This window comes from Leptonychotes weddellii, chromosome 10 (genome assembly GCF_054177405.1).
Source record: "Leptonychotes weddellii isolate Sample4059 chromosome 10, ASM5417740v2, whole genome shotgun sequence".
Classification (NCBI taxonomy): domain Eukaryota; kingdom Metazoa; phylum Chordata; class Mammalia; order Carnivora; family Phocidae; genus Leptonychotes; species Leptonychotes weddellii.
The window spans coordinates 87,273,740-87,290,103 of NC_138378.1; the positions used below are offsets into that span (position 1 = coordinate 87,273,740).

General features: G+C 57.3%; 1 protein-coding gene across 9 annotated transcripts in view; it reads left to right on the top strand.

Annotated features, from left to right (window-relative positions):
• The first annotated feature begins 715 nt into the window (after positions 1 to 715).
• ATOH8 (atonal bHLH transcription factor 8) overlaps positions 716 to 16,364 on the top strand; it is a 34,760-nt gene continuing 19,111 nt past the window's right edge. For 2 of the 9 annotated variants that reach the window (XM_081796698.1, XM_081796697.1), the window contains exons 1-4: positions 719 to 1,971; positions 10,458 to 10,649; positions 11,788 to 11,925; positions 15,484 to 15,539. In XM_081796698.1, coding sequence (XP_081652824.1) covers positions 1,213 to 1,971; positions 10,458 to 10,649; positions 11,788 to 11,925; positions 15,484 to 15,539 — 1,145 coding nt within the window. In that variant the 5' untranslated portion in view covers positions 719 to 1,212. The other 7 variants (XM_081796702.1, XM_081796701.1, XM_081796696.1 and 4 more) reach the window with 6 other exon arrangements.

The window sequence follows — 16,364 nt, forward strand, 5'->3', positions numbered from 1 at the left end:
CTGCGTGCCCGGGGCTTAGTTCCTTACAGCAAGCCTGGGACTTGGGCACTACGCCCTGCACACTTCTCATCTCATAGGTGAGTAAACCTAGGCTTGGCAGGCGGCCTGGGGTGAGGCACCTTCAGAATCTCACAGATGCCAGGTCTACCTAAATCGGAAGTGTCCACTCTCCCCAGCCTCTGTGACTCCCTGTGTGACAGTGGGAAAGCGCATTCCCTTTCAGAGCCTCAGTTTCCCTACAGCCTAGGCCTTCTACTCCTGGCCTCCCTGCTCCAGCAAATGAGGGAGTGAGTGGGGTTGCGGTGCTGTGGGAGTGAGGGTCTGGGCAACTCAGGGCCTTTCCCTTCCCCCACCAGGCCCCCTCCCCTTCCCCCCTCGCAGAAGTCCAGAAGTCGCCGCTCCGTTTTTGTTTTTTGTTTGTTTGTTTGTTTTGTTTTGTTTTTTTTCCTCGATTGGTGAGTTGGGACGGGGAGGTGCTGGGTGCAGAAGGTCGCTGCTGCGTCACTCAGAGGTCAGCGAGGCTGGCTAGAGAAGGCCCAGCTCCGATCTGGGGAAGGACCGAAGGGCCCAGAAGCCACGTGCTCGGGGCAGTTCTGCAGGGAGCGGCCGGTCCTCTGGGGAAAAGAGAAGCACCCCGGACTTGAGGAGGGGGCGGGGAGGGAGAGCCAGAGGAGGCAGGTTCTGGACAGAAGGGGTGGGGGTGGGGGGAGGTAGAGAGGACGCGGACAAAGGAGGCGGCCGGCAGCCCAGCTGTTTTGAAAAATGCTTCCTGTTTCTTTAAAGGCGCTCGCGGCTCGGGCGGCCGGGGCTGGGGAGGCGGCGGCGGCGGCGGGGGCTGCCTCCTCTCGGGGCGGCGGCGCTGACTGATCTCGCGAACTGGGCTTCTGTGTAAACTGAGGCTAAACAAACACAGATGGAGCGCAGCGGGCGTTCTCCAGAAATGCTGGCAAGGCGGCAGCGACTTCAGATGACACTCTGAGCGCTCCGGGAACGGACAGCCCGGCGGCTTCGCGGAGCCGGCGGCGCAGCTGCCTCGGGCGAGGGGGAGAAAGGGAGGGAGGAGGGCGGGCGCGAGAAGGGGGAGAGCCCGAGACTCCCAGGCGCTGAGCGCGGCGGCCGCCCGGGCAGAGCCGGCGCGCGGCGTGCAGAGCGAGCGCGGCGGGCGCGCGGCCCGGGCAGCCCCACGCCCCTGCCTCGCGCGCTGCCCGCGCCATGAAGCACATCCCGGTTCTCGAGGACGGGCCGTGGAAGACCGTGTGCGTGAAGGAGCTGAACGGCCTCAAGAAGCTCAAGAGGAAAGGCAAGGAGCCGGCGCGGCGCGCGAACGGCTATAAAACTTTCCGATTGGACTTGGAAGCGCCCGAGCACGGCGCCACCGCCACCAACGGGCTGCGCGACAGGACCCAGAGGCTGCAGCCGGTCGCGGCCCCGGTGCCAGCCCCGGTGGCGCCGGCTGTTCCCTCAGGTGGGGGCGCGGACCCGGCCGGGGAGTGCCGGGGCGCCCGGGCGCCGGAGGTCTCCGACGCGCGGAAACGCGGCTTCGCCCTGGGTGCAGTGGGGCCGGGACTCCCCACGCCGCCGCCACCGCCACCGCCGCCTCCGGCGCCCCAGAGCCAAGTACCCGGGGGTTCCGAGGCGCAGCCTTTCCGGGAGCCCGGCCTCCGTCCCCGTATCTTGCTGTGCGCACCGCCTGCACGCCCCACGCCGTCGGCGCCCCCTGCGCCCCCGGAGTCTTCCGTGCGCCCCGCGCCCCCCACGCGCCCCGGGGAAAGTTCTTACTCGTCAATTTCACACGTAATTTACAATAACCACCCGGATGCCTCCGCGTCGCCTAGGAAACGGCCGGGCGAAGCGACCGCCGCTGCCTCGGAGATCAAAGCCCTGCAGCAGACCCGGAGGCTCCTAGCGAACGCCAGGGAGCGGACGCGGGTGCACACGATCAGTGCAGCCTTCGAGGCGCTCAGGAAGCAGGTACCGGCTCCCAGCCGCACACCCTCACTGCGCCCGGGGACGTTTGCTGGAGTGGGTGGGTGAGTGGCGGGGAGATTTTAGGGAGGATGAGGGTGTGTGTGAGGAGCGAGTTGTTCCCGCCCGGTCGGCCCCAGGGTCCAGACAGGTTTGAGCCCTCCTAGGGCAGTACCCTTTGCCACAGCGTTGATACGGATCTTAGCTTGCAAAGTGGGGGCAAAGGTTCGAGATCTTTGGCCCAGGCGCGCCCTGCTTCTCCCCCCAGCCCCCGGGGCGACCCTTCTGCGCGTCTGACTTCAGCCCTCATAGTTCACTTTTATGGCAGCAAGTATTTGTCTTCCCGAGTCCCTTGGGCGCGGTGGGGAGTGGAGAGAGGGAATGTGGGAATCTGTCTCCAGCGAGGAAGCGGGGGCGGGGCGGGGGGACCCTTCCCCTTCAGGCATTTAGCGCGGTCTGGGTCTTGGGAGGCCTACGATGCTGCGGAGGGGTGGAACTGGTTTTGCCACCCCCTCTTCAGACCCTACCTCCTAGGAGGGATGCCTCTACACTCAGGCTGCTTCAGGGGCCCTGCATCCAACCCCCTGGTATCCTTAAGGATCTGGGCTACAAGCCTGCGTCTCCTCCCCAAGGGCAGCTTCAGGAATTGGCTGGTGAGAGCCTTCTCAGGGGATACCCTCCGCTGCTGTGCTTCACCTCATGGTGAAGCAGGTAGGTCTACTGAGGGGACTGATTAGTTGGGGGATCTGCAGAGCCTTGTTCTGGGGTGGGTCAGGGGCTTCTCAGTTTGGGGTTGGTGGGTGTTGCCTTCACCAGACAGCGTCCTCTAGGGGGATGGAGAAGAACATTTGTCTGAGAATTACCGGTAATAGGGAGGGGCAGTTTTGCAATTACACTTTAAACAAGACTGGGACTGCCCTGGGGTTCTAGACTTCTGGTTTTCTTAGAGAGAAGGGAGATCTAAGAAGAGAGTAGTAAGTGCCCCCTGCCCGCACCCCCACAGGGAACGGGGAAGGATTAGGGGTGGATGTGACTGGTTTGGACAGTCAGGTTTTTGCTTACTCTACAGCTGACTTCCTGTGTGACTCCAGGAAAGTTACTCAACCTCTCTGGGTTTTAGCCAACAACAGAGTGTTTTAGAAAACATGATCTTCTTTTTGGATCCCACTCTCTTCTTCCTTCTGCGGGCGGGGTGGACAGGTGCATGTGTCCATCCATGGGAAGGGAATTGAGCTCCTGGGAGGAAAGAGGCTCTATGACTTGAGTCAAAGTGTCTTGCTTGGGTTTGGGTAAGATGCTTGGTCAGTGATGTGGCCAGCCACACCAGTTGGGACCCTGAGCAGTGGGCCCAGTGGAACATTCAGGCTTACCCTTGGGCAGCAGCTCTGTGTCTGAATGCCTACGGAGGGTGGCAACCCATAGAGCATCTTGCAGCCTACCCCCAGGATAGAAGGATGACAGACTGGGCAGAAAGATGCCTGTCCACCTGCTTACCTTGCAACTAGGGAAACCTTGCAACTAGGGAAACCTTGCAACTAGGGAAAGATTGGGGAGGCCACATGCCCAGGACATCACAGCTGGTGAGGAACAGGGTAGGGCTGGCACCTAGGTCCTTCGACTACCAGTTCAGGGCCCCTTTTGTCCCTCTGATTGCCTCTTTCATTTCCGAGAAAGTATTCATGGTCTCTGTGTACTCAACTCAACTAAACGTCTCATTTACCCGGTGGCTTTTGCTTCCTTCAGTAATATTCCACCTTGCTTGATCTTCACATCCTGTCAGGTTGAATTACCCCGTTTAATGGAATAGAAAACTGAGGCCTGGAGAAAGAAGGAAGGAGACTGGTCCAAGATCACCTCGTGGGTTAGGGAAGATGACAGCAGTTTCTGGAATGCCTGCCTGACCAAATGCTTCCCACAGTGCCATCTGTATCTGTCATGTTTATTAATGATCGGAAGCTGGTCTACCCATGACTGAGTCCAAGATGAGATTATTTAAATCCTGTTCTTTCACGTCCACGCTTTCTGGGGGGAAGTTCTACCTAAGAAGGACAGATGCAAAGACATATGTATGCCTATACATGTGATCATTACACATGCCCAAGAGCACATACAAATACATGGTCACAGAGGTGCCTGCTCCTGTTTGTTCCCTCCCCGCTCAAACCACTCTGTCCCTTCCCCAGAAAGCTGCCAGGTCAGAGTGGGCATCTGCCTGCTGTTGGGAGGGAAGGAAATGTAGGTAGGGCACTTGTGATCTCAGAGCCAGGGGCTGAGGCCACACCCACAACAGCACCCATCCGATGGAGAAAATCCTCTGTCCCCCACACATAGGAGGTGCATGCGTGCACATGCATGCACACGTGCACTCTCACACACCCCAATCCAGACAGCCTGTAGCTCTGGATCTAGGCTCAAGTTTGACTGTTTGAAATGGGCCCTTGGCAAAGAAGGGAAAAGAAGGAGGATGGTTCTGCCTGAAATGAAGGCTTGGCCATCACAGCACCGAGATCAGTTCCGGGATTGTGGCTCTGGTCTGGGGTTTTGTTTCCCTGAGCAGCTAGCTTCTTGGTAGAGTTAAAAGAGCACTGGGTGAGGAGTCCAGAGGCCAGGGTTTGAGTCGTGCCTCTGTTGCATGCTTTCCGCCGTAACCATGCAAAGTCACTTTCCTTCTCTGGGCTTCAGTTGCTAAAGCTAGAAAATGGAGATAAGGCTTACCCCCCACATAGCTTCTTTGCAAAAAGCAGATGAAGAAAGGAATGGGGGCTGTAGGAGGAATGAACATTCCTTGAGCATTTACAGAGTCCTCAGTGCCAGGCAAGGCCTTGAGAGATGTGGAAATAAACATTCTGTAATCATTTTAATAACAATCATAGGAACTACCATTTATCAGAGGCTTGCTTTGTGGCAAGCACTGTGCTGGGCATGTTAGGTGTATTAGTTCATTTAATGAAATAGGTATAATTATTATCCTTCCCCCCCGCCCCACCGCCCCATTTCACAGATAAGTGAAGCTGAGGTTCAGAAGGCTTACCTAAGTTGGGCCGAGGTTGTGCACGTGGGGCCTCGTGGGTTTTGTAGCGCACGGCTCCTCGGCGTACCTCACTAGCTGTGGGGGTGCTGGGCCTCCTTGGCTTGGTGTAGTCACAGCCTGCAAAGCACGGGCCACTGTCACTGTAGAGCCTGGATTCAAATCGGAGTCAGTGAGTCACTCCAATGCCCAGGCTTTTAAGAGCTCTTCCTCTCAGCCTCTTGAATACCCCTGGCTGTCTGCCCTCAGCACCAGCGTCCTGAAGCCTTCTGTTTGGTCTAACCCACTCTGCTCTTAACCGGGAAGGGAAGAGGAGGGAGCTGTTTGGCCAAGGAAGTGCAGGTGGGGGAGAGGCCCTCTGGTCTGGTGAGGGGCTGGGGTGTGTGCGGGGCAGATGGTCAGGCCACACAGCACGTGCCACCAGCCCAGCTGCGTACGGCCCTCCCGGCCGCCTCATGTGAAGGCCATGTGTGCACAGCTGGGCCTGGCCCATGTGCAGGGCTGCTCCAGGGCCAGGTGGGAGGGGGTCGAAAGGAAAGCCTGGCCTTGCTGGGGGTGGGTGGGGTGAGGGGACAGGCCAGTGTTCTGGCCTTGGCCTCCTAGCAGCACCCTGGGACATCTGGTGTGTGTGCAGATTTCCTTTCTCCCCTCAAAATTTGAAGCCCCTCAGCCTTGACGGAGGAATGGTAGCCTTGCAGGGCAGAGGCCCGAGGTGGCAATGAGGAGCCCTCAGGGCCTGCTGAGGTGCCTCTGCAGGAAGAGGGTGCCAAGCAAATTGGGCCTGCGCCCCCTTCTCTGTTGCCCCTGGAGTCTCCCAGGGGATCCTCACCGAGGGAACTCACGATGGACGGTGGGCGGGCATAGAGATGATGCCCCCAACCCTACCCTTCCCTCAGTCACAGACCCCATAGCATGCCAGGGGGCCATGACTCCACAGCAGCCAGGGCACACCTCAGGGAATGGGGACAGGCCTGCTCTGGGGACTCCATCCACTCCTTACTGAGCCTCATTGCACTGGGGGAAGTGCCCTACCTGAGCCTATTGTTGCGTGTCTCTATGGTCACCTTCCCAGGCCTGTCTGGCCCTGGGGCCACCGCTCATAACTACTAAGACCCCGGTTCTCAGGGTCCAGCCTCAGGTTCTCTGGGCCGGAATCCCAGAGAAGGGATTTTAGAGAACCTATTTCGGTAGAACTTGACAAGGACCTTGAACAGCTCCGCACCAAGTGGCTTCACCCCAGGAAGCCAGCCCTCACTGACATGAGAGATTAGAGAAGAATTTCCAGTAGAATCAGGCGCTCAGCTGTGGGCCGTGAACACAGTGCTGTGGGAGCTCTGTGGGTCCAGGATCCCGACGGGCTTCCAGGAGGGCAGCCTGGGCAGGATCTAAAGCGGGGGACAGCTTTGAGCACTTTCCTGCATGTGCTGGGAGCTTCTTGGCGTTGTTTCTCTGTAGCGGCTTCCTGTATTTGCCTCCCGCCATCCCCTTCTCAGGTAGTGGGGACTCTGGTGATCATTTTGTTAGTAAGGAAGCTGAGATCCTTTAAGGTCATGGGACTGTCTAAGGTCACAGTGGACGGCCAGGAGTGGAGCCAGGAGAGAGTCTGGCTAGGGTGGGTGGGATGGAATGTTTGGGGGGCATATGGGTTCTTGTCACAATCCCCAGACCTGGCCCTTGAAGCTTGAAAATCCTTATGGGGTGAGCACAAGGCAGGTCCTTTTACTTTCCTAGAAGCTGGGCAATTTGTTAGGAATCGAAGGCAAGGGACCGTCCTGTCTCCTTTGCCCTGTGTCCTCTGACTAGGGGAGCAGAGCGCTGCTGAGGGGGTCCTCTGCAGGTGGTGGGGTGGCTGGTCTTGCACAAAGGCTAAAGTCCCATGGGATCATCAGTCCAGACCTCTCCATCCCCAGCTCAGAAGGGTGGGCTGCCTATCCCCCCACCTTTGGTTGTAAAGGCTTATCCAAATCCACAAGCAGTTGCTTCCAGCTAGTTGGAAAGAGCCCAGCTAAGGCATCCAATGCTTCTCTGTAGAGTGGAAGAGATCATTTCTACCTCACTGGGCTGTTTAAAGATAAATACAGGCATTGTGTTAAAAATACCCTTAGTAGATCCCAATAAACAGCCGGGGGTGGCCTGGTCCCAGCAATCACGTAGGGTACCCAGGTATTGTTGTTCTCACTCTCCAGATGAGGGAATCGAAGGCACCTCCCAAAGTCACTGGCAGGTGCCTGCAGTTCAGACCAGCTCTTTCCACCCTTCCTCCACCTCCCAGAACTAGGAGGAGCTGCCAGACTCTTACTTTGTGAGGGCTAGGCCAGAACTGGGCTTCTGGGACCACGGGGCTGCATCCTGGGGCATGGGCACCAGGAGGATCTGGAATTAACCAGGTGAGCCCAGGAACACCTCCCACCCAGGGGAGGGGAAAGAGAAGGAGTGAGCCACCCAAAAGGTGCCCTTGGCGTCCTACATATGGCTACCTGTGCTGGGGGGAGCCTGGGGAGCTCAGTGGCCATGAACCTTCCTTGGGTACTCGACAGACAAGCTCCTGGCTTAGCTTCAGGTCTTAGCTGAGTGTCTACCTCTCTGTATCTTCATGTGCAGAATGGGATAAGAGTCTTTATTTTGGGGGAAGGTTTTAAATGGGACAGATTACCTGTGAATAGCTACCATAATGTCAGATATACCACTCGGGCCCAATAGATGGTTTCCTTGTCAGATCTGGATTTGGATAGAAGCAATGGGACAGAGTGACAAAACTGGCCCGGAACCTGGACTGGAGCCCCTAGGTTGGCCTTGGCCTCATCTGTTATTCTGTAATTCTGCAATGACCCTGGATCCCCACACGCAGATCCTTCCCGAGATCCCTGGTCCCCACTGGCAGGAAAGCCCATCTGTTCAGGGGCCAAGGGCTCAATGAGCTGGGTGACTGCCCGCGTGGCCCCTGGGTGAACACACCAGTAGGGACCCGTATCACAGAGCTGCGCCCAGTGCCCAGGGGCCTCTGGCAGGCAGGCACTCCCTCCTGGGAGCAGAGAAGGCAGAGGTGCTGGGCTGGCTCTCGAGACACCCCCCTCCCCTGTGCCAGGACTCCCGGGAACCTTTCTGTCCCACAGACCTTGTTTATTTGTTCAGGCTGATAAGCAGGATTCTCTGGACTCTGGTCGGGAACAGGCAAAGTGCATTGTTCTGCTGGCTTTTCTTGGATGGGTTTGGAGCCACAGCGAGGACTGGAGGATGGGAGTTGGGGGGGGGCATGCACGGGAGTCTGCATTCTCTCTGTCACCAACCTGCCCCTCCTTTGGTTTCCTAGTCTGGTGAAGGTCAACTCCTTGGCTGCTGGAAGATTTTAAAAGGGGACAGCAAACCTTGCCTCTGGTGTGGGTGCCATTTCAGGACCCTCACTGGTGGGGGGGGGGCGTGATGAGCAGGCATCGTGTCCTGGCTCCAGGGCATGTGTCCTGCGTCTAATCTGCTCTGGAGCCCCTCTTTGGAGACATTCTGCAGCCCCAGTCGTAAGGGCTCGCTGACTTGTATCAGGCCTTACTGTATGCAGTGTGCCTATCGCTGTGGTGAGGGCAGTCGTGTTAGCATATGAAGAGGAAGCCAGCCCTTGGAAAGGTGAGGTCCATCGACCCCCCGGGGTCTGCTAGCCTGGGAGAGCTATAGAGCAGGAGGTGAGCCCAGATGGCCAAAAGGTATGTGTGCTTAAGCTCTACACTGAATAGCTAAATCTTCATCCTCCGAGAGAAGAAAGGGTTTTGAACACATTTCTAAACATTCTGGAGCCCCCTGATGAACATGGAGGTAGATCATTCATTTATTCATTCATTCTCTCATTGAACAAACCCTTTGGAGGGCCTATTAGGCGCAAGACCTGTGCTAGGCCCTGCAGATGTGAGCCTCCCCCCATCAGCTCACAGGGAGACTGGCCATTAAATGAGTCACAATAATCAGGAGTTAAGGACAGTTGGGGGGCTATTAGAGCACTGTTAAGGGCAGGTGTCCACTCCAGCACTCCTCCCCTTGTCCCCTGGTTTAGGGTTGGGAGGGGAGGGTCAGAGAGAGCTCCTGGACAAAGTGAGAACAAAGTGGATGATGCATTTAGGGCCCCATCTGAGGTGACTGTCTTATTCATGCTTTCTCAGTTTCTGCACCAGTGACAGGTCGGGCCGGGCAGTTCCATGCGGTGGGGGCCTTAGAGGACCCTGTGCATTGCAGGATGTTTAGCAGCGTCCCTGGCCTCTATCCAGCAGGGGCCAGTACCATCCTCCTTCCCCTGTTCCCCAATACTGACAGTTAAGAATGTCTGCAGATATTGCCAACAGCCCCCCGAGGGACAGAATCATCTGCAGTTGAGAACCATTGGCCCAAGACAGGGCCTGGTATATGGGGGATACTCACCAAATACTTGTTGAGTGGACCTGCTGGGGCGACCCACTCTGCAGGATGGGGTTAATGGGTACCAGAGTCGGTGGTAGGGGTGGATGCTGGGTCTAGATCTGGAATGCCAGAGAGAGGAGAAGGAAACTGGAGCCCTGGGGGCTGGGTGAGCGGTACCTCAGAGGAGTGGTATGGGCTGTGTCTGTTTGCCCCCGTCAGATGGACGTTGTGGGGTCATTTCCACATCTCAGCTCAGAGCTCAGCTGTCATCTTCATTGTTTTTTGCTCGCATGCATGGTACAAACATTGGCGGACAGTGTTCGAAAGTTGGACGCTCTGTCTCTTCACCCCGTACAAACCCCTGTGCAATTAGTGAGCGTCTGCTTGGCGATGAGTCACTGACAAGCATGTCAAGTCTGGTTGGGACTGTAAATATTTATGATGCACCTGTTGCATGCCCAGCAGCACTGCAGGTCCAGAGGGCATAAGGAAAAAGAGAAAAGAAAAAGAAAGCCCTCCCAGCTAAGCACTGGCACGTTCCTTCTTGTATGTTCCCAGAGTCCTGGGTACCTAACTCTTTTATGACATCTCTCTTGAGTGTGAGTTCTCTGAAGTCAGGAATCAAGTTTTTATTTGTAGTTGGACCCCTGCGTGTCCAGCAAAACAAGGGTCGCTGAATGAGTGAGTGAATGGCGTATCAGAGCTGAAAAATCTGAGAGACTCCTTCTTAGGGAGGGTGGGGGACAGAGCTCTGTCATGGTGGGAACTCACATGCTTCATTCCTTTTGCCTTGTGGGCGTGAGCTGAGCCTCACTTTCTTCCCCTACACAGTGGGAACGTGGATGTCTCCCGGAGTTTGTGAGTGGACGAGTTGAGATGCGTGCGGGAAAACAGTGGGTGCTTAGAACAGAAAATAGAATACTGGTCAAGGGATTCGACAGGCCACCTCTGCTCCCCGGTGGTCCCCTCTCGGGCAGCGGGACGTCATTGTGAGTGGCCCCGTTTGCCTGGCCAGGGTGCCCTGCTGGGCTGTGCTCAGTGCAGAGCCCCCGGCAGCCCCTCCTGATGCCTTCTCAACCCCCAGGTGCCGTGTTACTCCTACGGGCAGAAGCTGTCCAAACTGGCCATCCTGAGGATTGCCTGTAACTACATCCTGTCCCTGGCGCGGCTGGCTGACCTCGACTACAGTGCCGACCACAGCAACCTCAGCTTCTCCGAGTGCGTGCAGCGCTGCACCCGGACCCTGCAGGCTGAGGGACGCGCCAAGAAGCGCAAGGTACGTGCCAGCCACGCGGGCAGCAGTCTCCGGAGGGGGTCGGGAGAGGTGGGAACGGAAGTCGGGGCATCCCACTCTCCCCCAGGCTTCTGAAGGGGCCAGCAAGATCAGCCTCCTAGAGGTTTGCTGGGAGTCGCTCCCTGGGATTATGGGGGTGACCCTATTCCTGGTCCTGGGGCTGGCGGGTACCTCACACAGGCACCCTGGGCCTGGGTTTGCTCCCTTCATGTGGAAGATGGTGTATCTGAAGCTCTTTCCGGTTTTTTGTGCTCTGGCGCTGATGTGCCCAGGTGGCCCCTGATAGCTGTTGTATCAGAATGAGCCAGAACGAGATCCTCTGAGCAGGGTCTACAGACCAGGAGAGCCCCTCGGCATGTTTGGGAGTATGACTTGGCCTGTGCATTACCTGAGGCCGTGCATTAAGGCGAGTGATGTTCGTCATTCGTTCATTCATTCTGGAGAGATTTGTTGATTGCCAACCATGTACCATGCATATTGGGCAGGGATATAAAGGTGACAAATGTGGTCCCAGTCCCCATGAAGCTCCCAGGCTGGCCAGAGTGGCCCTTCTGCCAGTGGATATGGGTGGTACAGTGTGGCAAGGTGGCCTCGGAAGTCTGTGCTAAGGGCAGCAGAAGGCCCGGCACAGGAAGGACAGCTTACCTGTCCTGCCCAAGGGAGTTTGAGAGGGCATCTTGGTCTGGTCCCTCGATCTGGGACCGGAAGGACAGCCAGGAGGTCACCAGGAAGATGAAGCAGGGCACAGCTTCCGAACCAGCCTGTAGCAAGCTTGATGGGTTTGGAGAAAGATGTGCAGGGGGAAGCGTGGTGAGCACAGCTATGGTCCCCGAATGGCCTGTGCCCCCGGCCTTCCCACTTGGGGGTCAGTGCCAGGCAGTACTGAGCAAGCCTTATGGCAGCCCTCTGGATCTCTGTTCCTATGAGGGGAAGAGACATAGAAGGCAGGACCCAGCCTGTGTCCGTGAGGTGGGTGGAGGCTGGGAGAGACGCCTGGCCCCCTGGGCATCCAGGGATGGAGAGGGTCGGAGAGCCAGGTGACTGGCATCCTCCATTCTTCCTGGCCTGCCTCTCCCTCTCATCCCTGACGTTCCTCCCCCCGGCCCCCCTCCCCCTCCAGCAGGCTCCTCGCTGGGTCCTCCATGTTTCCCAGAGGCCTCTGGGCCCTGAGCCAGGGAGGCCCCCCATGGACTCTCCTGCCTCCGCCGGGGAAGGCCCCGCATGTCCTCCCCGCCAGCCAGCCACGGCCGCTGCCACGGTAATTGGACGTTGCATTCCTGGGAATGATTTAACGTGGACCAATTAGATGAAATCCTCATCAAGCGGGTGAGAGAGGAAGCGCCACTGGCTACTGGCAGGGCGGTTTTCCTCTGGAAAGTGACACGGGTAAATTAAGGGCCTGATTGATGGCTCCATGCACGGCTCTGTGACAAAGGAGGTTTATAAACTCTGGGTGAACTTCCCGTGGCATTCGGGCGGCCCGGAGGTGTGGATGGGCAGGGTGGGCAGGCGCCGTTTGCTCCCAATCCACCCCTCAGCCCCTCACCTCCCCCCGCACATCCCCCCTCATGCGCCGAGACAGGAGCGCTGACCCTTCCCTTCCCTGTTCCTTGATTGGAGCAGATAGAGTCCTGGGCTGGGGAGGATGGAAGGGGAGTGGGGTGAAGAAGATGCCCAGCAGAGATGAGCTTTTGGCTCCCCCTGAAATCCCTTCAGGTCTAAGACACCTTAGAGACCATCTGGTCCAACTCCCCATTGCCCTGATTGGGAGACTGAGGTGGCAGATTGTGGTTCGGGGCATCCAAGTCCCTCCTCATCACCTACCAGCTGTGTCGTCTTGGACCCATTTCTCCACCTCTTCGAGCCTTGGTTCTGTCGCTGATAAGTGGGCATGGTGGGAACGTCATCAGTGATTTCTCAGGCCCTTTCCAGCCTCCGTGCCCAAGTGGCAGTCTTGCCTCTCCTCGGAAGAGCAGGGGGTATCCTGTGTCCCCTCCTGCTGGGTGGCTGTCCCAGGGGCTGTGCCTGCAGTCAGCATTGCCAGGAGGACGTAGATGGACAGGGTCCTGGAGGTGCCGGGACATACGACGACTTGTCCAGTCCCAGTGTTCTGCCCTGGCAGGCTGGGGGTTCACGGGGCCACCCTGTTTCTGTGGCTTATGCTTTCCTGCAGGTCTGTCACCGTGCAGGTTGGTGAGTCCTGAGATGTCCTCAGGGAGGGCCCAGTGACCTGCCCAGTGACCCTGAGTGGCTGGGGCAGGCCACCATTCTGTTAATCGGAACCAGGGGGGCTGGTGTCCCTGGAGATTCACTTGATGATTCATTCATTCAATGTTTATTGAGCATGTGCAGTGAGCTCTGCACTGGGGCTTGACCCTCCATAGTCCCTGTAGACAGAGTGGATGGATTGAGGGCTCAGATCGAGCCCCTGTCCCCCCCCCTCCCCTGTGGCCACTGAGGGTTTGGGGATGGGAGTGAGCCAGGCTTACATCCTAAGGAGAGAGAGGGAAAGCAAAGAAGGGAAGAAACTAGAGAACGCGTGCCCATGTAAGTGAGTGGCTCAAAGGAAGTCCTCTGTAAATGGCAGCTGTGACGGGGGTGACCCTCACCAGTGTGACTGATAGCAATTTCAGCTTCCCCTCAATGGCGCCCTCACAGTGAATGTGTCCCCAAGAGGCCGGGTGACCCTTTCTCAGGACACCTCTGTGAGAGATCGTGCGCAGCGTCCTCTGAGATCCCTTGTAGTTCTAACGAGCTGCCTTGACGGCCCCCCCAGACCTGTGTTAAGAATGGGATTTAAAGTGAATTCAGCCCCCCCATCTCCTGCCAGGCCTCAGGTGCCCCCTTTTGCCCATTTCAGCCCTTCCCTGCCAGGGCCAGAGACCTGCATCCCTTGACCCGTGGGTCCTCTGTCTCTGGGCCTCGCAGGACACAACTTCGAGGGTTCAGAGCCTCGTTTGGAAGCCAGGGTCATGCAGAGAGGCCTGTGTCGGAGGCCGGAGGCCGCCCAGCCCGGGGATGGGGGCGGGGGCGGGGTTGGGGGGGGTTGTCATGGGGGGCGGGGTGGATGGGCCCTAGAGAGCTCAGTTCTGACTCTGTCTGTAGTTGGAGATAGTGCACGCTAAGCACCTGGCTCTGGGCCATGTTTCTGCAGCTCCTGTTTTTAAAGCAGCAACTCCTGGGAGCTTCGGAGGAGGAGGAGAAAGAGGAAGAACAGCAGGACTGTTTCACACCTGGGCTGGGGCGGGGATGGGGGAGGGGCGCGCGGGGGGGGAGGGGGACTAACCAGACCTGCAGAATAAGAAAGGACCGATTTCCCACAATCCAGGGTGCCCCTTTCCAGCGACTTTAACCTCTGGAGTAATAATCAGAGTCAACTAACGGCTACAAACATTGACAGCGCGTAATTTCAACCCTGGTGCTAAATGGCCAGCAAGTCTGTTCCCTCGGGGTTGCTTGCAGGCCATTTGGGGATGGGGAGAGAAAAAATGTCATGATGCACTGAGTTCAGGGCTATTCCGGAAGCGTGGGCAGTGATTAGGGGATTAGGGCCCCCTGGGGCTGTGCCAGCTGGGGGGAGGCTGGGGGGAGGCTGGCTCTGCAAGGCTGGGAGGTTGCTCCTTACCCTGTGGGTGCTCTGTCCCAGAGGAAGCGCTGAGGCTGGTGTAGCTCCGTCAGACTTACGTCTTCCCTCTTTTCCTGCTGCTTTCTAGACAGGGGAGGCTTTTCTTGGTGATGGCAGGTCCCATCTCATGTGCAGACTTCCGTAGCTTTGGTGTTGGGGACAAGCTGAGGTGGTACATTGGTTGTGGGTTGGGGGTCACTGGGAGCCAAGGATGTTTCGAGGGGCCCCTTACTGTCTGAGCGGCTGAGCCCAGGCCTTGGACAGGACCTGGTGGCTCCTGCTGTGTATGCGGACCGTGCCCAAGCCCCAGAGCTCGTGAGGCAGAGTCTCAAGAGCTCCTGCTCTGGCTGGATCCAGTCGCCTGTATGCAGGGCCTCCTGTGTCCCCAGAGTGTCCACCGAGGGGCACTGCCCTGGCTCTGTCCCTACCTGCATGTACATAGTCACCCCCACTGGGGCCTCCGGGTCTACTTCTGTAAGGTAAGTTGTCACCAGAAGTGATTTCCAAGGTGTTTTGGGGCCGGGCTTTCTGAGTTGAGGTCCCTCAGCCCCTTTTTCTGTCTGAATGACTAAACGCCTCACTCTTACTTTCCCTGTGCCCTGCGTGGGCATTTCACACAGATCTAAAAGTTGCTCCCAGAGACTGCTGGGACCCCCGTGCAGTGTGTCCCAAGAACACTGATAATACCGGAGGTTCTTAGAGCCTGGATTACATGCCGGGCGTAGTGCTTAGGTCTTGTGATGGATCGCCTCGTGACTCTTCCCGCCAACCCTGCGAGGCGGGTCCCAGTGCTGTCCCATTGCCCAGATAACAAAACTGAGGTTCAGAGGCCTGAGGAACTTGACCAAGCTCCCTTAGCCAGTAAGAGAGGTGTGCGGTGGCCCCTGCCCTTCCCTGTCCTGCCTCCCACATGGAAGTGGGTGTGCGAGAGGAGCTTCTTTTTCCATATCCTCCCGGCCAAGTTACTGAGTTAAATACCATTTGCCTTCAAAGCCCATAGAGTCCATCTATGCTGGGAATAAAAGGGGGGGTGGATGGGAAACCACCATCAAATTCCCTTCTAGTCATAAAAGTGGATGCAATGTATTTTTTCTGGCATTCCAATTACATAGACGTTTGTCGCCAACTGTTTGGTCTAACACAGAGTGTTCTCTCAGCTGCCGTTTCTCCTCTCACATTTGACATCATTAGTCCACAGGTCTGGCAGGCACTGGGCTGGAGGGATCACTGGCTGGGGAGCCTCACAGGTGAGCTGGGAGCCAGCTTCCCCCCGGAAGGCAGAGCTTGGCCCTCTGATGTTCCCCGGGTGGTCCTGGGGGGGGTGGGTAGAGGCGAGGTCCTGCTTTCCTCTCTCCTCACACACTCTCTCCACCCCCCTCCTGTGCCCTTCTCCAAATTGTGCCCCTCCTGACATGCACTCACAGACCCCTCCCTTCTCCCCAACATGGAGCTTTGGGCATAGCAAGAAAGAACCAACCACTCATGATCAGAGAGCCACAGAGACATGGGAAGAGCCCTCTGATGCTCTAACTGATCACCCTTGGGGATGCAGAGACCTTCAGAGAACGCTTTCCCCCCGGAGCCCCTCTTTGAGCCAGGGTGCTCCTCTGGAAATCCCTGCAGAGGCTCAGTGACCCTCGGCTCAGAATGCTGGAGAAAGGGTGTCTGTGTAGGTGAGAGTTAAGTTGAACCCTACCGTTCTTTTCAGTTCTCTGTGGTGCTGGCATTTAACTTTAAGGCATATGAAAGCATAACAAGGAGACCCTCAGCAAGACTGTGAAGTAGGAGAGCTTTGGGGCCGGGGACCTGGGTTTGAGTCCTGACACTGGCACTTTCTAGCTGTGTGACCTTGGGCATGTCACTTAACCTCTCTGATTCCCACCCCCCATCCTCTCATCTGTAAAGTGAGAACTACATGCCTTCCTTGCCACCTTGCTGGAAGGATTAAACAGGGTCCCATTTGAGAAAAGGCCTGCACATTCTCAGTGAGTGCCAGAGAGGAAATGTCAGGAATTTACAGCAGTAAGATAACAACTTCCTGTGGAACCCCACGAAGTACTATCTCAGGAAGG